At 44.8% G+C, this 25,272-nt stretch overlaps 1 protein-coding gene across 17 annotated transcripts in view; it reads left to right on the top strand.

The window, feature by feature from the left end:
• Positions 1-25,272, top strand: part of ppfia2 (PTPRF interacting protein alpha 2) — a 126,275-nt gene that overhangs the window by 75,632 nt on the left and 25,371 nt on the right. For all 17 annotated transcript variants that reach the window (XR_004213137.1, XM_031858983.1, XM_031858984.1 and 14 more), the window contains 5 exons: positions 14,534-14,635; positions 16,729-16,893; positions 17,504-17,578; positions 21,820-21,930; positions 24,937-25,158. Coding sequence is in view for 16 of the 17 variants with exons in the window: in XM_031858983.1 (XP_031714843.1) it covers positions 14,534-14,635; positions 16,729-16,893; positions 17,504-17,578; positions 21,820-21,930; positions 24,937-25,158 (675 nt within the window). In the remaining variant the exon portion in view is untranslated. The remainder of the gene's footprint in view (positions 1-14,533; positions 14,636-16,728; positions 16,894-17,503; positions 17,579-21,819; positions 21,931-24,936; positions 25,159-25,272) is intronic.

The raw sequence follows: 25,272 nt of genomic DNA on the forward strand, positions 1-25,272 counted from the left end.
AGCATGATCTGTGAAAGCAGGGTTCACTACAGTAATCAAACTGAGAACAAGCAGACATTGATTTCTTCATCAGAGACTTTGATTACATTGCTCCAGTGAATGTAAACAGCGTTCAATTCCGGATTATTCCATCGCAGAATGCTTACATTGCACATGGTTAGCGAAGGCTGCGCTGTACAAACTGCTTTTTAATAAGCCAGTGTCTTAGACAGACAAATGTCTCATGCTCTTCTTTAACAGTAGGTCATCGGACAAAACCTTCTTTGTTGGTGTTGGGACAATATCAACCTTGAAAGCCTTCATTGTGAAAATAATATAGAAACGTTGCTGCTGTTTCATCAAATATAGTTTTGTCTATAAAGCTGGAACAAACCTTGGCGATGGAGCTCACAATGTGTGGCGTGCTCCAGAGCTCATATTTCACCCGCTGTGGCATAAATCTGGCAACCCAACAGCAGATGAGAGCCTTTGGGTTCATATCTGTCAACCTACTAATGCCAGCAACTTGAGACAGAGCTGGGAACCCAGTAACCGTTGAGGTTTAAAGGCGGAGTTGGCGTCCCTCTAACCCCGGGGACTCTGCCGCATATCTGACAACCTCGGTAACCCCTGGAGATCTCAGTCACATATCTGGCAACGCTTCATCCCAGCAGGGCTCGCTCCACATGGTGCATCTCGTCTCGATCTGGCAACGCAACGGCCTCAAAAACACTACAGGGAGCCGACTGGTGCAGAGGATGGAACTGGCAACCCACCAGGATTGGCCAGTTTCTGCTGTTACATGTTTGGCCTTTTTGGAATTTACACAAGGCAGCTATGACAACAAAGTTGTACCCTTGGAGTGCTAATAGTGTGGCATGTAGCTGCTTAGAGTTATTATGAAAACGTCACAAAATCATCCTCCCAAACCCCTCTCTTCTACTAATACAGATTTAAATGACATAAATTCAACTGAATACTAGAAAAGTAGATTCAATTGCACACAAAATGTGTAAAATATAATTACACACAGAATAAATCTGTGTGTAATCAAGTAAAGAAGGTCAGGTGTGTTCGTGCAAAGAGAGTGAGAGCAGGGCAGTGTTTAGAACAATGGGGCAGTGGAACAACCCTGCTGGTTGGCAAACAGCTTGCTGACTTGTGGTTTTCTTGATGCCACTGTTTTGCAGTATACTGTAAGAGTGCGTGTTGTGTTATAATGCAGGTAGATTTGATACAGATGTGACTTAGTGTCATCTAAACCCTCTTAGAATTCCATTCAGAGCTTTTTTTTTAGATCCACCCTCATGTATTATTGAACCAGGTTTCGAGTGCTATATCTGTCATATCTTTCCTCGACAGCGCATCCTGCAGCATATCAGGCCTTTGTTTACCCTTGACGTGACCACCACCACCACCACATTAAGATGCCACCAGGGAGCCTCTGCACTCGTTTGTGTCTGTAGTGCGCCATCCTTTCTGTATTCTGGTCTGATGGACACCAGATGCTGCATGCTGAAGTATAGTGGTGTGCATCACCTGGCAGGCATAGAGATGTAGTTCTATCTTGACGGGTATCTCACCAGTGTGTGACGCATGAGATTTATCTGCCTGCAGATTCCGCCCTGTCATGCTTGTTGTGTAGCACTCACAGAGGACCTTACTGTCATATCTACCCTTCCAGTTTTACCAGATAGGTTGCCATTTAAAGGCTCATAAAAGAGCTTCACACACCAGCATACTTGCTGCCTCAGAATGTTCCGTGAGTAAATCTGTCGCCCTCTGAACGTGTGACTCCGGCGGACTGCGGCCCTGCGATGCTCGGCGATGCGAACCAAGACGGAGAGCAATTGTGCTCTGTAGGCATGTGGGGCAGCTGGGATGAGAGAGCGAGAGAGAGAGAGAGAGGCCGCTGCGAGGTAATCCCTTTCTTCTGCACCAACACAGCCCTGTCGGAGCACCGGCCAGAGCTGCTGCAGCCAACCAACAAAGACTTCCTGGATGCTCTCTTGTCTCTGCAGGACCGGAGCCTGTTAGGATGAGTTTTACTGCTTGTTGGGGGAACAAAGAAGGGCTTAGAACAGATTCATGTGTTTTTCTAGTTCATACAGAATACAGAATAAAGTCAGATTTCTCTGATTTCAGTTTCTTAAAAGTCATTATTTTCTGGTTTCTTTACTGGTTTCTTTTTGACAGTCAACTAAATATATTTGAGTTGAGGGCAAAACAAGACATTTGTCATCTTTGGCTTTGTGAAATGCTGATTTTCTGACGTTTTCAAAACCAAATGACCAAATAATCAAGAGATTAATCGACAATGAAAATAATCGTTATTTGCAGCCCTACTTTCTGAGTTGATCTGGATGCAGAATGACTGCAAATGGCTAAATTGTACTGTTACGGATGACGTAAAAGTCCGTGCTCATCCCTTTCTACCTCCGTCCTTGACATTATTTCTGGATGGAAAGGATTAAACTAATTTGTGCTGCTGAAGTTTTCATCTTAAAAAGTTCCAGCAAGTTATTTAAGATCTTTTTTTTCAAACAGAGACAAACAAACCACATTAACCTGCCACGTACAAGTGAGGGAGTTGTGTCTTGCAGCATGTGAGCTTCGTGGCGTGATGGATGCTGCTTGTAACGGGACACTGGGGCCAAAAACTCAGGCAAGCAAGCAAAGCAAAACATCTGGCCGTCGAGCCCCCGAGGATCTCAGGGACATTAGTCTCATAAGGACAGTGCTCTCAGTCTGTGCACCCCAACACATCATCTGTTCAGTGTGTATGCGTGCTGCATGTGTAAGTGCAGCTTCCCCTTCCCCACTTCCTATCATCTCTCTCCAGAACTCACGATCAGTCCGGACCAGGCAAGGGAAAGATGCCTCATCGCAGACATGTGTGTGACATGTGTGTGACATGTTGTCGTGCTGATGTGAATGCAGTGTGGGATCTGCTTTAGCTTAAGGTTCTAGTAATGTTACAAAGTCAGCTGATTTTGGCGGCCCCTGTGGACAAAAGCGATACTGTTCGCGGCTGGAGGCCCCGCTGGAGTCTGAGTGATTTCATCTGATTTTGCCGAAGCCCAGCCCAGTGGCACCGATGACAAGTATTAAGAATAACTATATAGAAATAGACAAGTCTTTTTTTTCGTATGTAGATCATATAGAGGCATCATTATTAACATTCATAACCAGTTAAAAGTAAATGAAATATCAACATACATTAATAGTCTCCTCTCCACGGAGGGCATCTCGCCCACATTGGAACCCCGAACCCTCCGATTCCAACGAGAAAGTGCCGGATCCGTTCTAGCCACATCCCTGCACGTTGTCTGCGCTGTATTTCCTGTTCCTGCAGCTCCGTCCACGTTTCCTTATCTCAGCCCCTCTGCCTGGCTGCCAGCAGACAGCGTCATCATCTCACTCTGCCTCGGTTAATGTTTGATTTCTGCCTGACTAGACGCTCTGCTGCTGCTGCTGCTGCTGCTGCTGCTGCTGCTGCTGCTGCTGCTGCTGCTGCTGCTGCTGCTGCTGCTGCTGCTGCTGCTGCTGCTGCTCTGCATTGGAAGAAGCAGGGAACTGATTATAAACTTGGCCTGTTCATTAAACAGTTGTGTGAACTTCAGATGGACAAAAAAACGATTGTTCATTCCCATAAAAGAGAGAGAATTGTTTTGATCGGTGTGTGTGGCTCTGAATGCCGCTCCCTGAATTCGGGCTGACTCTCAGGTGGTCTGCTTCATGCTGCAGGACCTTTTATAAAATGCCAGAGATTCACAGCACCAGGCCTTCAACACTAATTCATTTTGAACAGCGCCAGAGGCCATTTGACTCTCAGTGTTTACCTGCAGAGAGACAGCGAGAAACGGGGAGGAAATACTGGTGTTAGAGAGAGTGTGTGTAACAGCATGTCTCCTCCTGTTATCTTCACTGCCAATCGAATATGTACATGTACTTCTGCCCAAGCAGAGGTGATTGAATATACATCAAGGTATCTGAAATCCCGTCGTCTGTGCTTTTTAAGGAGCAGCCTTAAAAACCTTCTCATCTCGGGTGGTTTGACCTTTAAAAGCCAACACTGCTGCAGCAAGACGGCGTGGATGATACAGGGGTATTTGGCAGGGTTCGGTGATGCTATGAATGGATATTTCTAAGTCGGGTTTTGGATCCAACTTCAGTCACCGTGGCTCATCGAGAGCCCGCAGGGTGCCTCGGATACCATCTCGCCACACGTCCACGACTGTGATTTTTCATTTTAGTCCGTATAATTCATGTAGGAATCCTGTGAACTGTGCAGGAGAGAAGGCTGGAGGAGAGCGATAACGCCGCCTGCACAAAGACGGCTCAGATGACCAGAGAAGACAAGAGCAGGAAAACGGAGACGAAGACACGACTTTGTATTAGATGGTTTTAATGATGACCTTAAAGGCATCGGCCCTCTAAGGCATCTGACCAATGGTTCTTCAATTCCCCAGACATATTGTACCATATGAGCGCACACTAAATACGAGTGTATGTGTTGTACTTTTAGATCATGCTGAGTTACCTCTAGTTCCATCCAGACATGCATGTAGTATAGGTTTTAAATAATCTTTCATTTTTGTCACCACCATCTTATGAGTGATAAAACAAAACAAATTAGCCCAAAAAACTTTAAAATATGCAGTTAGTTTTCCACTATTTTATGTTATCTTTCAAGGCTATGAGCACCAAAACCAAATCCCATTCCCCTGCATTTTATTTGGATACCTTTGTTTGTTTTTTTGACGAAAGCTGGAAAGCAATAATTGTAATGCCAGTGATGTACTGTAATCTCTCCCTGAGCTCCGTTCACTCTGCTGTACGGTAATTGTTAATTCATGCTGTTTGATATTTACAAGCCATTTAGCTTTTAATGCCGTGTCCAGGACTAAACTGACACTAAAGCTACATCACACACAATGTTTTACTGTCGACTATAAAGCGCCAATGGAGAGTATGTATGTATTGCGTAGTTTTCTGTCATATTCGCTCTAAAACAGCTTCTAACTTGCTTGTTAGTGTCCTGTGTCGCCTTTAAGATTCCTGCGATGGAGCTTTCCTGATCTTACCGATCAGCGAAACGAGATCTTTGATGTACAGAGGGTGTTTTGTTTACCAAGGCTGTCACTGGATGTTATCTGCATGGACAGGGATTGAATCATCGATGCTCCAAAGCCCACCCTCTCCTCCCTACTGTAATCTTTGCAAATCCCACCACTTGTCTGATGAATTTTTCCAAATGTGGCATCTCGCCGGCACCAAAACAGCTCCGTTGCTGGCTCGGTTATCTGCCGAACTAAAATTGCCACGCTTATCTGGCAACTGGCTGAAGCTCGCGTTCTGTGGCTTTTCATCTGTGGAACAGCAATGTGTTGTTGTCGGTTTCTTTTTAATGGATTCGTCACATTTCAGGCGCCTGGTGCTGCAGAACATGCTGTGACCTCCGCTCAGAGCGGAGCCTCTCATTATGCCTCTGGCCCGCACGTAACGCCTCCGAACAGACATGAAACCAGAAATTTGTGCTGAAACAATTAGTCAAGTAGATGTTTAGCAGATTGACATAAAGTACATGTTGCTGCTTGTCTCATATCATTTTAACTTTCTATTAAAACACAGTTAGTTTTCTGCATAGTTTTCAAATGGGAGCTTTTTCTTCAGTAAGTAAAGTAGGTGGACACCACACACTGTTTTGAGTATACTTAAGACAAGACAATAATCCTATTTACCAGTTAAACTAGAATAAAAGGACACGAGGTCGTCAACCATGAGGATCTTCTCCTCCTGCTGTACGAGGCCAGCGACAGTCACAGCACATCAGCCGAGAGCCGAATGTATAAAACTGGAACTGTTTGTTCCCTTTGGAGCGTTGTGCTCACCACGGGTAAGAGATGATGGATGGTCTGACATTTCCGGCCATGCTTGTTGTGTCTCACAGCGATGTGCAGCTTCGTTGCTGCCTGGGATGCTCGGCATTATTGGGACCAAATGAAAAGAGGCGTGACAGAACATTACATGTGGGAAACAGAGAGTAGGCATTCTCGCCAGGTAATAAAAGTCTCTCCCCCTCCCTGACCTTTTTAATATGGGCACAGTATCTCCATGCATTGCGGTGGCATCAATTTATGTCGGGGGAACCATACGTTGGAGCTGAGCGAGTCACGTCGAGAGCACATGTATGCGGAGAAGGGCTCTCTGTGGGATAGTTTCTTTCATAGCTTCGCTCTCATTTCCCCAATGACTTTGCCCTCCGCAGATAGAAATCCACAGACACACAAGTCCACAGAGATCTCTCATGTTGGTGCAACTACAACACCCATAAGCTTCAGCAACTTAATTGTTTGCTATACGGAAGAAGCTAGTCAGAGCTGGAGCCAGTTCAGAAGGCTTTGCTATTTGTTAGACATTGCTCCACAGTTATTTAATTCATCTCACGTTTGACTCAAACCTTTGACTTTTTACTAAAGAACCTGATATTTTCTAATGACGATTCAACCAGGAGAGATTCATGTCCATTCAGCTCTGGCTGATGTTGTGAGGAGAGGCTATGGAGGTGCGGCAGGTCCTTGTACAGGAGTTCAAAGGGATCAAAATTAGTTATTAGGTGCTCGAAGGGTGGTAAATTATCAGGCTGTAATTTTCCCTCTCAGATTTACGACTTGGCCTCAAGGGGCCTTTACAGCATAGAGACGACCCCTCTTACCTCGCCAGCTAAAGGTTATTGTAAATCACACCCCTCCTACCCTCAATGCCATCAAACTCCCTCACACAAACACCCTCGCTGACCTTTCATTTCCCCTTTTGTTTCTGCTGTCCATGTCTGCTTCGCTTTCCCCGAAATAATCATCTCCCATCTACAATTAGCTTTTCCTTCCATTCTGCTGTTGTTTTCCTCTGTTCCCATTAAAGGCATCGGTGCAGTGACCAATCCCCCCCGCTGCCCTGATATAACATCACAACAGGGTCATGCAAAGTGCATTCAGGACAACCGCTCATTGTCCTCTCCAACAACGGGCTCTTTTGTCTCTTTAAAGCGCATTTGTTAAAAAAGTTTGACTGGCCAATATCAAAATTAATCACAGGCAATCAAGCTGTATAAAATCAATGCATCATTCAACCGACAACGTTCAGCGGTTCCCTTTTATTCACGGCTGGTTCGTTTTCAGTTCGTGGATAATTGTGAATGATTCATTTCTGCTTGCTTCATTACGCATAAATGGGAAGTGCCATTCGATTTTATGTGGATGTTTGTGGAGGACAGACAAAGACATATAAAACCAGACGGGCATGTTGCTTTATCAGGTTGATTGTGTTACTGTGTAGGGGAAGCAATGGAAATATAATCTCGTTTGATGTTCTTCAGTAGAACCCTACAGCTTCTCTGTATCTACATGGAATCATCCTCCTGTATGCTCTTTGGTTTGAGCAGCTCTTAGAAGTTGTGATGGCTTTACAACCTGCCTCGTCCTCTTCGGGGGAATAAAAGGACGAGTGAGCCCTCAAACACTGGAATATTCATGTCCCTCACATAGGTAATAGCAATAGTATGATTGTGAGTGGAGTCGGGGTGTGTCCTTGCTGGTACTTTGACAGATACACACATGAAAGGCAACAACATGGTTCCCGAAGAGGCTCCATTGATAGAAGCACGCCGGCTGCCGTTGTAACACTTGTCGCCCACCTTCGACTCACCGGCATGTCGCCGACATGAAGAAGAGATGCTTGAATATTTAAAGCTGAGGAAAATGAGCCTGCTGGCTGAGCTGGAACTTGTGTGCAGCGGCCCTCAAGGTCCCTCTGGCTCCTCGATGTCCGATCTGGAGTCTCTGTGAGCGATCGTACTTTATCAGCAAGATGTAGGCCAAGAATCCTGCTGGCTTCTAAGAGTGATACTGCATGGTACTTGAAAGAAAACGTATAGCTTTAAAACATTATATTAATCTTGGCTAATTGAGCCAAAGGTCTTTGTCTTTCCCAGATCGGGATTTTAACAACCTGCAGGCTTTCATTTATCTAATTTGATTGCTCAGACGTGACTAAAGTGATATTATTCCACTTCAGTGCAGCGTCACTCTCTTGCACGTGTAGACATGTGTTAACTGTGGGGAATGCAGTGTTCGTATTAATAGCAGGAGGCTCATCTCATCATTTATTTATAACCACCCTCTGTCCTGTCCTCCCTTTGCTCTCACACTGTAAATATACCACAGTTTATCAAATATTAAAGAGCTACAACACAGCGGAGCTTTCTGAAACTCAGATGGAGTAATTGAAAAAGCACAAATATCACAATGTTTGGGAAAGTCCCAGATAATGAGTGTTTTTTTTTTCTTCTGTACTCCAAAGACTAGAGTACTAGAGTCCCGCTGCATTCACAAAGAGCTCTTTTATTGTTGCCGTGAAAGTTGTCGGTAATTTGTCTAATTTATTCTTCGGAAGACGGTGAAACTCTGCACTCTTACCGGCTCGTTTTCAATCTCATTTCCCTCATTTCCTTTGTCTGCTGTTTGAGTCGGATGATGCTCGTCTTCCATTTCTTTACATAGATTCCTGAAGCTTGTCTGGTAGCGTTATCACACGGAATTTTTTTTCTTCTTCCAAGCTGCTCTCTGCGTTTCACTTGGTGAATCAGCATGCCGTCGATCACACCACCACATCGCTGTCTCTCCTGAGAGTGATGCACAATTGCCAGCGTTTGTCTTTAGTCTGGAAGCTCGACTCTCCTGCAGTAGCTCAACTCCAAATACTTTTGTTTTCTTTCAAAAGCTGTAATTTTTGCCGACAGTGGGCCCTGTCCACCATCTCATTTAGAGTTTACCTTCTAGGCAGAATCCATGCTCACACACACACACACACACACACACACACTGCCTGACATATTGCAGCGCGAGGCAGTTTGCCCAGGTAATGAGATGTGGAGAGAAGAGGGGGTTGGGGGTTGGGTAGTGGTCCAGCAGGTCATGGGTAAAATAGTGCTAGAGAGAGGCTCGGAGCGAAACCTCAGCCCTTCCAAGTGGAATTCCATACTTCCCAGCTGTTTGAATGGACTGTAGAATAAAGCTTCAACACTTTAAAACATCAAACTGGCCACTGATGAAACGACATTTTGAAAGAAAGCGTTGCGATGCGGGATTCACCCCCCACATACTGTAGCTGATGCTATGTGGATGCTTATCTTTCCTCATTTAACAGTCAACTGAGCAATCAGAACCTCATTATCATGAGCCGCGGCTCTGAATTTTGTTAGCAGACACCGCTGCTGTTAGCAGCTGGGCAGCATTTGGTGGCATCGAGGAATGTCAGCACAGCTCTCTTGAGTTCCCCTGAGGGTCCCCACGGCCCCACCAACACTCTAGTGTGTGTGTGTGTGTGTGTGTGTGTGTGTGTGTGTGTGTGTGGATAGAGCATAACAGACAACACAAGCATATCAAGTGTGATTTGTTGACTTTAATGTAAGAAAGGGACTTTTATTTGAAAAAACAACTTTTGCTTGAATTGAACAAATTCACCAAAAAATTATATTTTTCTCTAAAAACAAACTAATTAGAGAGTGAGAATATTTCCCCAAACAGTCAAACTAGTTAATATAGAAATGCTTAGCTCGAAACTCAGCTATTGTCTCTCTTTGTCCTATGATCTAAAACTTGTAAACAGCTGTTGGTATTCATCAGCAAGTTACTTTTTATTGTCTTTTTTTGCTGCCTGTCTGATCTCCTAAAAAGTACTTTTCCATACAATGAGACTGCTTTATCGATTACATTTCAAGGGAGACGTACATTCTACCGGATTACATTCGTTTTTTAAGTATCAAGAATAAGTTTCTTCTCATATTGTGTGGTGGGAGGATGGAGGGGTCAGACACAGGACTTTCACCCTGGACACCGTTGTTCATGTTCCATCAGGTCACTTATTTTAACATTAAATGAGTTGAAATGAGTTGAAATGAGTTGAAACATGAAATGAGTTTCCCTGATAACATAATTGAGAATGCAGTTTAGTTGTACGTCATTTTTAGGAGACACGGTTGTTTCGTTCAGTGTGTGTGTGTGTGTGTGTGTGTACCACATTTGACTTGATACACTGACTAGCTGACAGAACATGGACAAGTTAATTAAAGTGTGTGTCAGCAGGCTAAGTTTAGAGTGAGGACGACAGTTACACAATGAGCTAACACTCCCGGTTCACCAACACCAACATACAGTTTCTTTATGCTCGTATATCTTGCATCTGTAACAACTTTTCAGTGTGCGCTGGAAAAATAATTCTGTAGTTTAGAGCAGACGTTGAGTCTGGGCTTGAGGAGATGCTATGTCCTCCCCCCTGAGGTCGTAGCCTTTTCTTTAACCCTGCTCTAAGAGGATCGCTCTGATGGCTGGTTTGAAGGAGAGGAGAGAGAGAGAGAGAGGATAGTCTGTTGCTGAGGAAGTTAAAGCTTACCAAACACTGTTGGAGCGCTGTGGCAGGGGATTGCTGGGTCTTGCAAGCATTAAAGCAAATGATGCAATTTGCGGAAGGGCTTTTTCTCATGAGGAGGCGACTGTGATTAGCTGCACTCCTCTGGGAGGAAGATTTATGAGCTCTAAGCTCCTTTTTTGTGTGCCTGACCTACTGCACAAACCAAGTTTAGAAAACGCAGTGAGGCAAAGAAGTGTTGTGTTCTATAATGAGACAAGAGCTTCATTTTCAGATTGTTTCCAAGATGATTTGACATAGAATGGATGTGTTGTGATCACTGTGGGGAATTCGATTATTTTGGGAGCCAAAGAACAAAAGTACCCTGGATATTTAGCAAATATGGTGATTTACAATAGAAATAAAGCAATATGCACGTTTAAAATTATGAATTTAGTTGCAAATGGGCGTGGCTTATATGAAAATATATATTTTTAAAATTGTTTTTAGGACTTGCAGTTCAAAACGTAAAGCTCATTCTCACAGTGTCGTCCTCTGGCCGAATGGTAACACATTTACAACTGCACATCCTCGAGTCGCCGGCAATACACGAGCCAAGATGGAAAAGACAGACAGACAGACTTGCAGACATTTCTCGCTATATTTAGCTCTAAAACGCTTATAATCTTGCGATCTGATTTTACAGTATATGTAATCTCCGTCCTTCTGTGGTCTGTTGGTCCATTTTAGGTCAACCCTCTATGGAGATGACTTGGTTACCACGCCAACGCTTTATCTCCTGTTGCTATGGTAACAGCTGGGTTGTAACAGTTGACCTGATCTTCCTCCTGCAGATGATCTGGCGGTTAACTCGGCGGGCGTTTCTGTACAATACACACGTTTGTCCCGACAGTTTAACCTTCGGCCTCTTGACTTCAGCGGACCTGTTACACAGCTAGGTTTCCATCAGACCTAGTTCTGTGTGGTTGGTGGCATGATACAGTAATTTGACTGTAATAAACAGCAGGATAATCATAGAGGTTGAAGTCCAACCAAAAACTATTCCCCATCCCCTTTCCCCCAATGTTTTCCACAGATGTTAGACAGCAGACAGACAAGCGGGGCTGTTGAATTGGATCGAGTGAGATCGTACATGTGTATCTAATCAACTGGCATGAGCGCCACATAATGTATAATTAAATCACGATCACGAGAGCACAGATGGGTGGATTTAGTTAGTGGTCTCAAAATATGCAGCCAGAAACATTTACAGCCACGGTGACCACTCTGGGCCTCCACATTTGTGGAACTGCTTTCACACCTTCCAGCTGCTCCGATTAGAAAAAGCTGCAACAGCAGCCTGCGGCAATCCACTTGGAAAAGATTTAAAGATGCTGAAAGATCCCAAAGCATCTGATCCCCATCATTGCAGATTAATTGGCTGTCCCAGCAGAGTCCCAGCAAAGATCTGCATGACCAAACCCTGCAGCTCTGGGATTTCACAGCGTTCATCCCACGAGGAAGGAGCGGCCATGTTCCTCTGCCCATACGCTGCACGTTATGACCACCTTTGATTACAGAAGTAAATCCACTTGACTTTGTCGAAGCCTTCGCTCATATTACAGAGTGAGTCGGTTGTAATTCTGGGCTTTTCACGGTGTCTTTGTGCGGAGGATTTGTTGCACTATACGGTCTATAAGGATTTGTTGCATTCCTGTAGCTGTGAGAAACAATATTGTGACTCCTCCTGGAGTTTGTGAGTTATTGTGCTCGTCTGCTGAAGGGCAGGCGGTGTACGGGTTCTGAATTACAGTGTGCGCTCAGATAGACGGATCACTCGTTGTATTTATCCGACAGCTTTTGAAAATGTATGGTTTTTATTTTATGTCAAGCATGTTTTAATTGTGTTAAAAATGAGTAAAGTCATTCATTTATTTTTCTTGACAAATTACTCAACAATTATTAAAATGGTTAATAATTAACCTTTTGTCAATCAATGTTTCCGTCCTCCCTGGATAGGATTGATCAAAATACATATACTCTGAACCCATTGCCATTGAGAAGCAGGCTACTCCAATACTCACACATTTCCCCTTTTTGATTGTGAAATCAAACACAGAGCATGCTGGTTATTGTGTCACATATCAACTGGTTCTCAATTAACATACGACACAAGCCGTCCCGTCACTCAGGAGTCACATTGAGACAGCTGTGCCTCTGTTTGATCCCTTTGTACCTGCCTGATGCGACCCGCTCCAGAGACGTCTCTGCTCCGGCGCTTAATTTAGACGGGGGACGGCGGTTTTGAAGTCTTCCTGAGCGACGGGCTGTCTCTCCTCCTCTGATGGTTGTTTACAGGAGTTTCACTGTCACAGGCAAACAGCTCAGAATTCCTGAGTGAGTTTGTGAATCAAAACCGTGTTTTAGGAAAACAACAGCTCCGGGAGACCGGTGTTTTGCGGAGCGGCAGGGCGATCGGCCACTAATTGGTGTGCAAATGTAGTTCAGGCGTATTTAGGCTTTTGTCCGTGTCCATCTGCAGAACACTGGAGTGAGAGCAAAGCTGGTGGTCTGGCAGAGGAGGCCGAGGAAATGTCACGACAGGCTGGTGCATCTCACATTCAGTGTTTTGCATTTGTTTGCTTGTTTGTGTTTTTACATTAACAGAGAGTTGAGTCCCTTTAGTGTGTTCTCTATGGGACCCATAAGCGTCAGCGTACTCACTGCTCTGCTCCTCTTGTGGAGCCAGTATTTTTTCTTCACCTCCTCCTCTTCTTCCTCTCATTTTCCTCTTCTCTCTCTCCTTATTTTTCTTTTCTTCTTCTGTTTTTTCATCTCCTCCTACTCATCCTCTTCATCTTTCATCCCCTCCTTCTCTTCTCTTTCTCCTTCTCCTCCTCCTCCTTGTTATTCATGTTCTCCGCCTCTTCTTCTTTCTTCCCTTCATTTTCTTCTTCTTCCTCCTCTTCTTATTTCCTTCTTCTTTTTCGCCCCATCTTTTCCCTCCTATTTTTTCTCCTCTTGCTTTTTCATCTTCTTCTTCGCTTCTTCCGTCTTCTCATCCCTGGTCTTTCCCGTCTCTTCCTTTCCCACCAACTTTTTCTCTTCTCCATATTTCTTCTTTTTCTCCTTTCCCTCCTCCCCCTTCCTTATTTCTCCCCCTGTAACTCCCCCACCTCCTCTTCCTCCTTATTCTCTTCCTTCTTATCCTGCTTCTCTTCCACCTTATTCTCCCTCTTTTGATTATTTAGCCCCATTTCTTCTTATTCATCTTCTGTATCATTATCTTTATTATTATCATTATTTCCATCGTCACCTTTACTACTACTACTACTACTACTACTACTACTACTAATGTAGTAGTAGTAGTGGCACATTTCATGAATGACCTACCCCCTAATTTTCCTGGAATCTTCAGTCTAATCTGCCCATAGAAGTTCAGCTCAACATGTGAGATCATTTATTATTTCTGCGTGTGAAAAATATGTGTTTGACTAAAAGTGCAATCTGCCGTCCTGATGCAGCTCCATCACACTCAGCAGCCACACGGTCTGTCATCTCAGCCGTCGTCCACTCGGTAGTACGACTCCACCAGCGTTGAGACAAAGCCCGGCGCTCTCAGTCCTCCTGTCGCTCAGAAGTAAATCCACTACAGCTGGCATCGTGCCTGCACCGCTGGACAGGGACGATCCTGTTTGCCACAGTTTGTTACACTGCAGTCGCTTCCCGCTTATTGTACATTTGATTGAGCCTTTGTTGTAAAAGCATGGCTGTATGTAATATCTTTATGAGATAAACAAGGTCAAAGATAGCATCTTAACACAAAAGAAAAAGGCATAATATATGTTATAGGCTTTGGATGTGAATTAGGGAACCACCCACATCCCTGTCTGTCAGTAAGGAACTGTACATCATTTTGGACCCTGGTTGTAATCTTGATTTTGTTGCAGTTTAATGACAATAGATATAAAATCTGACTTGTTTTTACTGTATGTCTGGTTTGAAGGCTTTAATAGAAGACAGCTACCATCCAACATATCCCCGCCGCTTCATGTTGCATTGCATCACCGCACCGTGCGCCGTGGAGGGCTGTTGCAGGGTGTTGTGTGAAGCTGACCGCGATCTCTTTCTCTCTTGTGTTGCTCAGGAGTTTGCCGCGCTCACCAAGGAGCTGAACGCCTGCAGGGAGCAGCTGCTGGAGAAGGAGGAGGAGATCTCCGAGCTCAAAGCCGAGAGGAACAACACCAGGGTGAGGGGCAGCATCGACACGCCATCTTTAAAACATTCACTCCCCCTGATTATGCTGCCACCAAGTAGTTTAATCTGCCACTGATGTACTATGATGATTCTCTGAAGCATTTCGGTGGCCAAAGAGAGCTAATCCTTTAGTCAGAAATTAACTTTATGCTGATGCTTGTTTCTTCCATATTCACCCGCTTGAATTTGCAAGTTTCTCAAACTTTTCCCCCGAATTTGGATGTGAGCTGGAGAAAGCCTGCTGCACACTGCAATAGACGGCGTCCCGAGTAAGCCGAAGCTATCTGGTGTGTATGGTTTTACTGCTGCTGGAGCACTGAAGCAACCATGCGAGCTGTCTGTTTCCAATGCCCAGACATACCTCATTAGCGCCACACATTTCGCCTGAACATTTTTGCACTTACTTGACACGGATGGCTGCTCAACAGTAAAGGTCCAAATGGCACCCAGTGCCCTGCAGTGTCCGGGACAACAACTAATGACATTAGCGTATCGGCTCGATTCTGCGGAGCTGAAGGCCTGTAGCTTCAATAAAAAAACATTTTCTTTTTAAAGCAGTAAGCACACTCTGCTGTTGGCAGATAAGACTCCATCCCCACTGCTGATTAAGTGTGAGTTTTTCAGTCGTGCACTATCTGTCTCTGGGCGGAGGCAGAAGATTTTAGCGCAACAAGCAGCTGAGACAAACAGAAAGGAGGGGGAGGTGAGGCGCAGGAGACACGGACACTGACAAAAGTCATTTTCTCTCTCTCTCACTTTATTATCACCTCCAATCTTCCCATAGGCAATTACCAAGCATTTTTAATCAAGCTCGGTTCAGTCGCTGGCAGGGTTTCACAGTTCATAATCAACAGCTTTGAAGGCATGTGCAGGCAGTGAGTGGACTGAGGGGCTGGCGAGCATTGTGATGGCAGCGGAGAGACATGTTGGTTGTTTCGGATGACGTGCGTGTAAATTCACAGACTGGAGTCATGCACAGACGAGATGAGACAGACAGACAGGAGGACGCTGTGGCTCTACCTCAGCAGGAACTCAATTCACTCCATGATTGATTCAACAGTGGGCCTTTTGTTGAGTGTGCAGGAGTACGTATGTCGACATGATGGCTGCTGATGAGACTCTCGGGGACAGTTTATCAGACGGACAAGAGACGAGACGCACTGTGTCTGTGCATACACGCACTCCTACAGCACCACCCACTCCTGCACAGATTCTGACCACTCCCGCCTGCTAAAATGTTTTTCGTTGAACGTTTTGTCTGCAAATAAGACACATTCTGGGTTTTTGTTGAGGCAGTGGGAACAAAGAGGAGACAGAATATCTTCATCTCTGTACACTGCATGCTCCGTTTTCTTAAATTCAATTGTTCCCAGTTCTCTTGAATAATTAGATCATAATCATGCTCGCTGTGTAATGCCATTGAGGAAGACAATGCAGGCTCTACCAAGTGGTTGAACACATGGTACATTTAATCCAGCTGCAGCTTGTTGGGCAGCCCTCAATAAGAGATGTTTAGCCGGTGAGTTTCTCTCCAGGAAAGAACAGCGAGGTCATCGATCCTTATCTTGGATGTAATATTATGTCCTTGGACAATTTCCGAGAGGCAATGAAGTGTTGGGATCTGCGTCAACACCGAAACTGCTCCAGTGTTTCCGTGATCTGGCACCAGTGATTCACAAGGGGAAATGAAAGAAGACGATCCCGTACGCTGATCTCAAACAGTAATGAATGATGTTTTATCTCTGCAGCCGAGCTGGTGTTCTCTCTCCCGGTTCACATCCTGGTTGTTTACTCCTAGTTGTTGTTGTTGTTGTGGTGTAGTTTTCCTGAAGTCAGCCCTCCAGCTCTGCAACTCATCCCGTCTGTCCTTGTGAAGCAAGTCTGCTGGCAGTTGACTTGACATGCTTCCTACCTAGCAGCCTAGATTAGCATAATCCATTCTGGGCTCTGTTGGAAGGATTGCAGTTACTTGCATCTCTCATACCTCTACTCTGAAAAGCCACAACATATGCTGCTGTGAGGAGTATTTAATTTCCCAATAATAATGATAATGATGATGATGGTTTCTCCCGTGTGTCTCTCCAGCTACTGCTGGAGCATCTGGAGTGCCTGGTGTCCAGACACGAGCGGTCACTTCGCATGACGGTGGTGAAGCGGCAGGCTCAGTCTCCTTCGGGGGTCTCCAGTGAAGTTGAGGTCCTCAAAGCGCTCAAGTCCTTGTTCGAACACCATAAAGCTCTAGATGAGAAGGTAAGTCTCCATTAGAGCCATAAGCAGCGCACACACACAGTAGTATCAGGAATCAGTGTGTCTGCTGTATCGTGGTCCTTTATGTTTGTAATAAAAACTATAATTAAGTATCGAGTACACACATTGAAATCCGATTTGGGGGATTCGTGGGGAATCCCGACTCGGACCCTGGCTAACTTCTAATCCGGGATCAACCTCCTCTTGAGATCTGACATCCTATTGGGCGGCAGCAGCGACCGGTCACCACACGGGGCACAAGCTCCATCACAGCCGGGACAACCCTAGAAGAAGACGAGCACGCTCAGAGGAAGAGAGTGTCGTAGGAGGGGAATCTCCTCCCAGCAACTGATGCTTTAAAAGCATCAAAACGCTGCTTTGAAGCCACAGCAAAGTGTTTTTCTGAGGCTAAGGGAGGAAAAGAGGACAGCGCGTTGCACTGTACAACTGGGGCATCGCCTCCGCTGTGTTAACCCTTGATTACCTTTGACTGCAATTTAAAGAGGGAGTGCAACAACCTTTCAGACCTTTTGCTCTTGAGTCCAGCTCAGTGCGAGTTAATAAGAGAGGAGATCTACAGATTCATGACTTTCATTTCTTTCTTTTCTTTTAGGTAAGAGAGAGACTACGGGTGTCGCTGGAGAGGGTGTCCGTCTTGGAGGAGGAGCTCACAGCAGCCAATCAGGAGGTAAGAGCTGCCACAGCTATTATGTAACACATAATACAAAAATGTAGCACATTGTACGTATAAACATGAGTCCATATCCCCACTCACAGAAGAAATGTGCAGAATGATGTGCTACTTGTTTATGTGGATGTAAATCTGATATATACTGTGATGTGTCCTGAATTATGTATCGGCTCATAAAACAACCACCTCTGCCGGCTTCACTCGCCCTCGCCTGTACGGGGGAATAACTCAAAATATCACGGTGCACATGAGTGGCTGAGGCACAACGCTGACAGAAGAGTGGTCACTTCTGCAACTGTGGCCTGACTCCTTCTCAACCTCCCGGGCTCAGGCCCGCTGAAGTGCCAGAGCAGCTCTTGCATTGCTGATGGTTGTGTTCCAGCTGAGTAAAACCCTCAGGCTGGCACTTCCCAGCCTGTCAGACATGCCAGTCTGGCACCCAGGCCTAGAATAAAAGTCAGGGGGAGGAGGGGAGAAGATGAAGGGAGAGGGGAGTGAAGAGCAGAAGGGAGGAAGGTTGGGAGGCGTGTGAAGTGGGTGGAAGCCAGGACAGACAGCGAGAGGAGGGCGAAATAGAGACGACAGGTGGGAAGCAGAGGCAGGTGTGTGTGTGTGTGTGTGTGTGTGTGTAATGAGTGTGCAGTTGGTCAGAGCACATCTGACGGGGTGAGGAGACGACAGGGAAACACAGAGAGGAAGGTTTGATAAACTGTGTGTTTGGATGGAAAGACGGTCGAGCTGCTTGTTGTCGGAATCCAATATTAGATTGCTGCTTGATCAAATGATGTGACAAGGCCGCTGGTTCCCAAAGCTGTCGCTCATTGTTCTTTTACAGCTTTGGCATGAAGTCAGCTTTCTTAAACTGTAAAGTCTTTTGTGAGACACTTTGAAGAATTGTTCTCACATCGCACAGCCAAGGTTATAGTAGGTCTTTCTTGTAAGCGGTTAACACCACACTTGTCAGCGCGGTGGACAGATGAGTGATTGGACCTTGAGGCGGTGGAAGAGTGCAGTCGGAGCTGCTTTGCAGAATGAAAATGTCCCCGCTTCAGAGGCTCCAGGGAGGCGGACGGAGCCGCCAGCCAGCCCGAACCGGTAATTGATTTGTGACGGAGGTCTAGTGTGAGTCCCGTTTCCCCCTCGGGGGGGGGGGAGGGTTCGGACAACATGGCCGCGCCAGATGAAATCAGCGGCTTTTTGACCTCATGCAGTCACAGGTGTTTAAGTGGTCGCACGCTGATTACTGCTGGTGATTGTAATCTGCTGTTATGGAACAGACTGTGTTGGAATCTATCTGAGAATAAATTGTTGTGACACATTTTGAAAACATGTTTAAAAAATGCCCGGGCTAGCTCAGCGGCTACATTGCACCTATAGTTTCATCTTAATTAGAGATGGCTAAAATAATAATAACATGAAAAACAGCTCATTTCTTTCACACATTTGATAAGAAAACAAAACAAGAATCACCAATAAAATCAACAGTGAACATATACAGCAAAGTCTAAATAAATGATTATCTTAATAATATAATAATATATATATCAGCAACGAGTCACTATCCAGAGAGACAAGGCCCCTTCCTCATGCCTTTACCTTTTTTCAAACACAAACTTTATGTCATAAAGTAATTTTTAGTTATTGTGGGGTTTGATTTTCTATATTAAATATTACTTTATAACATAAATATTCATAAGAAAATAAGAAAAAATCGAACTAAAAGTTCAGAAAAAGCACTTTGAATGCTCAGCAACACAGTTTAACTGACAGTGTCCTGTCACCATGAGCAAACAACCTCTTTAACGGTCGTACATTGTATTCAAACACCGCTACATCCTGATTGGTTCCCAGAAGTTCGTGACCTCACCGGTTTCCCAGCCACTTCAAACGAGTGAGAAGAGCACAGACAAAGCAGCAGAGACAGATGTCTTTCCTGTGAAATAAACAAAACTGTTTGCTGGAAATGTCGTGTTTATGTAAGACCCTTGAGACAAATCGAATAAATTGTTTCACTTCTTTTCGGAAAACAACACTTTTAAGACTCAATAATGAAACACAGCTAAATAACATAAGTCTGCCTCGGGACCAGTCAAGTCGAGGTAAGATCGAAGACTTGTTCTTTTTTAATTTTCTAATCCCGCGTGGTAGCTCTCATATTCTTTGCAAAAAAGTCCCGAGGTATCACAGGCACATTTAAACTCACAAAATGAAGGCCCTGTTATTTATTGCTTTGCTTTCAGGGCTTGTGTATGTACATCTGTGACATGCATTTGTGATTGATCGTAATTCAAGTGCATTGCAGCAGAACCGTGCACGACCCCAGCTCTCACCTTGACAAAATCAATCTTTTATACTTTAAGAACCCCCTCTCCACAAACCCTCTCTTCACTCCTCACCACATTACCTCAGACAGTCCTCTCTGCCCAACACTCAAGTGCTAAAGAGAGATAAGGAAATCACGATGCACTCCTTGTCCCTCTTCTCTCCCTCCGTCAGATGTCTTGCCTTTGATGCGAGGTAGATCAACATCAAAAAGAAAAATAATAAGCGCCATGTTCATTTTACATCTTTCAAACTTCTCCTTTTTTTTGTAATTTCAGAGCTGGAGATGCATCTGCAGCATTTGTTGTGTCTTTCTGTCCGTGGTGGTATTAGTGTTTGAACTCTGGGCCGGATAAATTACAGGCAATCTCAGAATAATGGTACAGAAACATACGGAGGCATAATTATGCCCTCGTTAAAAATAATGAACAGAAACGTTCTGCGGTTGGTGTGCAACAGCGAAGAAGAAGCCGAGCTGTTGCCAGTGAAGTCTGAGGCGGGGAATCATCTTTCACTGCCCTCTGTCCTCACTTTTAACAGATCCTGACATCAACTGACTCTCACTTTGATGTTGCTGAGGACAGGTCAGGTTTTGAGTTTAAACCAGATCGTGTCAAAGTCCCTCGAGAGCATTGCTTGTTTTATCGACACTCTTGTCATTGATTGTCCCCGAACGCGTCCTTCGCTGTTTTTATTTCACAGCAAATATCTGTTGCTGAGAAAAATGCAATTTTCTCTCACTTCCCACATCCTGATTTATTTGTCCTGAACAAAGATGACCTTCCTGCAACTGTATCGTCAACTCATTCTGATGCAAACTGTGTGCACACTATAGATTGTATTGTGATGCATCGAATAACAAACACTCATTCCAGACTGCTGGGAAATTGAAATCACCAACAAACAAAAGAAAAAAGAATGATTAACATGCCGATTTCAGAGGTTATTGAGAGATTTAAGCATTTCCAAAGCTGGAATAGTCATAGAGTGGAACCAGCGTGATGCGTCTTTAATCACGTCGCGCTAACAGCACGGCACTTGCACTGTCGTCTGTGGTTCTTGTTGTTTCATGGCTGGTGCAGAGAACAAGAGTGGAATAAGTGTCCTGGCAGGGTTCACTGACAGACAGACAGGTAAACTGGGAGAAGGGCTTCCAGAGGGGGTCAAAGGTTGTGAGGCTCACACTATAGCTGTGTGATTTACAAAACAACTGCAGTCTTTTTACAAGCGGCACTGAAGTAAGAGGAGGATGTTTCACAAGAAGGTTTTGGTATAGGTCACGATTGATGGTTTGCCTGCTTCAAAGTTCTACATGTATCTGCCTCCCTCAAGTTTCAGGTTCTGGGTGAACAAGAGGCAGCAGCACGAAGTCTCAGGAGCTTCAAGTTGTTTATGAGAGACGAGCAGCAGCCGAGCGCAGTACACGGTCTAGCTTTCTCTTCCCCCATCGTGAGCAGAGCGATAATCACATGGTGTCTGTCGAGGAAGAACCTAATTATTGTTGTTGTCGGTCACCCCTCTGACAGGATTATGACTTCGGACAGTTGCTTAAGGTGGTGAAACGAGACACGCGGTCCACAGAACACGATGATTACAGTGATTTTATCAGCGCTCGTGTGCTTCCTGCTTTATGTTGGTTAACGTCATGCTCCATAAATTCCTACGGAGAGGGACATACTCTAGTTTACTAGTGTTGCATAAGAGGGAAATGTCTTCATGCTGATTGGCTAATTTCATGTTCACACATTGAGGTTTTCAACATGTTCTTCTTGTGTGCAAAGCCACATTGAAGGAAATGCAATATTACACATCTGTTTGTTTTTTTATCTCAGTTTAACCTCCAAAATCAACTGTTTGTATATGCAGGTATTCCGACATCACCGGCTCTAATCTGTGCGCTTGTTGCCGTCCTGCAGATCGTGGCCTTAAGGGAACAAAATGCTCACATTCAGAGAAAAGTGGCTTCCGGGGACGGAGGGGAGGACATACTGGACGGCAGTGAAGCTCAACAGAAGCTTCATGGCAAGGTGAGCATCGATGGACACACAGGTTTTTGTTTTAACCTTCTCCTGCTTACAATAGTGGATACTGTCATCTTTACCTAACGAGCATGTAGCATGTCAACATGTAGGAGATGGTCAAACGATTGGGCTGATATCAGAAAAACCCTGTGAACCGTTCCTAAAGAGAGGGCTCAGATGGGTTCCTTAAGATTCAGAATCTGTCCTAAAAAGATCACCACGATCTCAGTATCCTCAATTGTTGCAATGGACCTGGATGCAGCTAAGTTTTATGTATTAAACATGCAGATATTATTTCTCTTTTAAGCCTAGATCTGGGCTGCCATTTATCATCTTCAAATGCCCTCAATGTCGAAGTCACAGTTGGTGCTATTGCAGAAATAATTCCTGCACGGCGAGTTCCTGCTGGTGTTTTAATTGTCAGTACAACGTTATTAAAGATGTCTTTAAGCTCTCACACACTTCGATCTGCTGGTGTTCTGAAGGTGACCCACATTCAGATGAGAGCTCTTGCTGCGACCTCAGCCTCTCCTATTATGCAGCAGCACTCGTGGACCTGCATAGCTGAATACAAATCTCCCTCAGATTATTCATTTAATAAAGACAAAGAGGTGTAGCTGCTTCCACATTTACAAAACACACCAGAGCCCAAAACCACTGACTCCAAATCCCAAAGCAGACTTTCCAAAATCCTTTTAGCATGCAGACGGCGGCATCTGCATCTTACAGGATACCTGGGCAGATCAATGGAGACGCTGTTACTCGACCGGTGTGCTGGAGGAAGGGGAGTTGGGGGAGGGAGGCGGGGAGCAAAAAGACGAAGGGTGTGTTGTGCAGAGGGAGGAGGCTGATGAGTCTGCCCTGTTTTGTGAAGATAAAAAAAGAGTGAAAATGAACGTGTGTACTTTGATTTGTGTGCATGTTTGCAAAATAACTTTTAATGTGTGTCTTTCGGCGAGAGAGAGGGCTGGTTATTTAGTGTCACTGCAGTCACAGGGACGGACAGATGTGGCAGCGGCTGCCATCAAGGGAGGGGGGGGGGATGACAACCCACAAAGCACACGTCTTCCTGGCAGCTCAACCCTCTCCAGTTGATTCTCACGTGTCCTTTGGTTGTTAATGTGACAGGTGGAGAGAGGTCAGCGAGGGGGGAGGGGGGAGGGGGAGAGAAAGGAGGGAAGGAAGCGCAGCTCTTGAAGTGTATATTGACCCATCAAGCTCTCAAACCTGCAGCGTAGACCTGGAGCTGCCTGATAACCAGCTAATGCAGTCCGACAGGTGAGGCCTTCTGCGTCACCGTTTTACATTATTCATTCCAGCACTGGGCCGGTTCTGGTTTAGTTTCATTGCCCATCGACCCCAGAGAACAGATTTACTGATGTCCTCTACCTTTTACTTTTGTAAAACAAGAAATTAGTCTTTGTAGAGATGGAAAGATGGATAAATAAAACTCATTTGAGAATAGGAAAAAACGCGTATATAGCGAGTATATATAGTGTAAATGATATGGCGTGAACAAGGCATCACATTTGCATAACATTCTATGTAAATGATGGTAACACAAAATCACATAAAGAAAAAGGGAGTAGTGATATCTTTTATGTGGAATAAAAAACACGTCACTATAAAACTAGTAAATAAAGCAGTAAAATAAATCCCGCTGAAATATAATAGAAGTATGAGGTATAGCATAAAATGGTAGTACTCAAATGAAGTATGAACATTTAAAATGTAGCTGCTCATGTGGACGCACAACTATGTCTAAACTCCAATAAAAATCGAGAGAACATGTAAACTCTCTCAGTCTTATAAAACGGGTGTCTGAGCACAATAAAAGGAGCCACGGCTGCATAATGTATCATCTGCAGGACTGACATTTTGCAATAAAGTAGAGCTAAATCCTTAAAGTTGGTGCTTTTTATGAGAGCGGCCCAGTGCGGGAGCGCCGGTATTAAAATCAGTGGTGTGATTTAGTGGGTCTTGTTCGCTGCTCGGGTGAATCATTGATCACAGGCAGCAGGCGGAGAGGCCCAATTAGGTTTGTCCTCTCAGATGGATGGCCGAGGACGGGCAGCTGGGCCCGATACATCGGAGAGAGAGAGACAGAGATGGAGAATAAAGAGATCACTTTTCCTCAATCCCCACTTCCACCTGATTTACAATAATTACATTTGAATAAAGAGAATGCTGTGTTGTGTTAAAGCTGCATTCAGAGACGTGTTATTTAGCGGCGATAATAAAGTTGTTTTCTGATGCGTTATCGTTTGGCTCCAAAGCCCTGCTTAAGTTAGATCTCTCTGGCATCCCCCTCATTAATCTACCTCATGCAGAGACCCGCAGAGCTGCGCAGAGTGAGAACTCAGCGAAACCTAATCATGTTACTGATGCAAGTGTCAAAGCAATTTTTTCTCCAGCGGAGTCTGGAGTGATTCTCAGTCATTCTCTGTCGCCATCCGAAATCAAAGCAGGGGACGAGCCGAAAGCCTTGAGCTCCTGAACTTGAATTTATTCGAGTGCTAATGTGTGTAACTCTCCAAAGAAGAAATGCTACCTGAAGTGGCAGCGACACTGATTTCTCGAGACCCACTTCAATACAGCCCAGGAAGCCGGGGCAAATCACAAATGAGTTTTGTCACCTGTTGCATTTTAAATACTAATGTTTCTATTGTCCTGCATTCTGAAGTCAAATTCCAGTTTTTAGCATTTGATGTTTGCAATTACGTTTTTTTTCTCACACCCCATGTGGTTAAAACACATTTTCTAAAGGCGAAATCTGTACAATAATGTGTGTTTAAAGCGGCTAGATTGTTGATTTGATTTATTCATGCACTGTATGTGTCCGAAACCAAATGGTTCCTACAAGACACACAACAAAGACGATAGCATAGCCAAGATGTACACATTATGTTCAAATCCAGATCCCCCAGTAAACTCCATGAGGGACAATGGAATCATTTTGCTGTCAAACTGAAGCTAAAGTTGCTGTCCCGTTTTTCTCCCCCCCCCCCCCAGCGTCTGTCCAACGGCTCTCTGGAGTCGGCCCATGACGCGAGCCAGGTGGTGGAGCTGCAGGACCTGCTGGAGAAGCAGAACTACGAGCTGGCCCAGATGAAGGAGCGCATGTCCTCCCTCTCCTCCCGGGTCTCCGAGGTTGAGCAGGAGCTGGAGACGGCCCGGAAGGACCTCATCAAGTCAGAGGAGATGAACATCAAGTACCAGAGGGACATCAAAGAGGTTACAGCACGCACACACATATTAGGGACAGGGAGAAGCACGCACGCACACACATTTGCAAAGGGAATAACAGTTGAATGAGAGACATCAAAGAGCGAAACATACTTATATAAG

The sequence above is a fragment of the Anarrhichthys ocellatus genome, unplaced genomic scaffold, assembly GCF_004355925.1.
Source record: "Anarrhichthys ocellatus isolate YVR2014 unplaced genomic scaffold, GSC_Weel_1.0 scaffold21, whole genome shotgun sequence".
Taxonomy (NCBI): Eukaryota; Metazoa; Chordata; class Actinopteri; order Perciformes; family Anarhichadidae; genus Anarrhichthys; species Anarrhichthys ocellatus.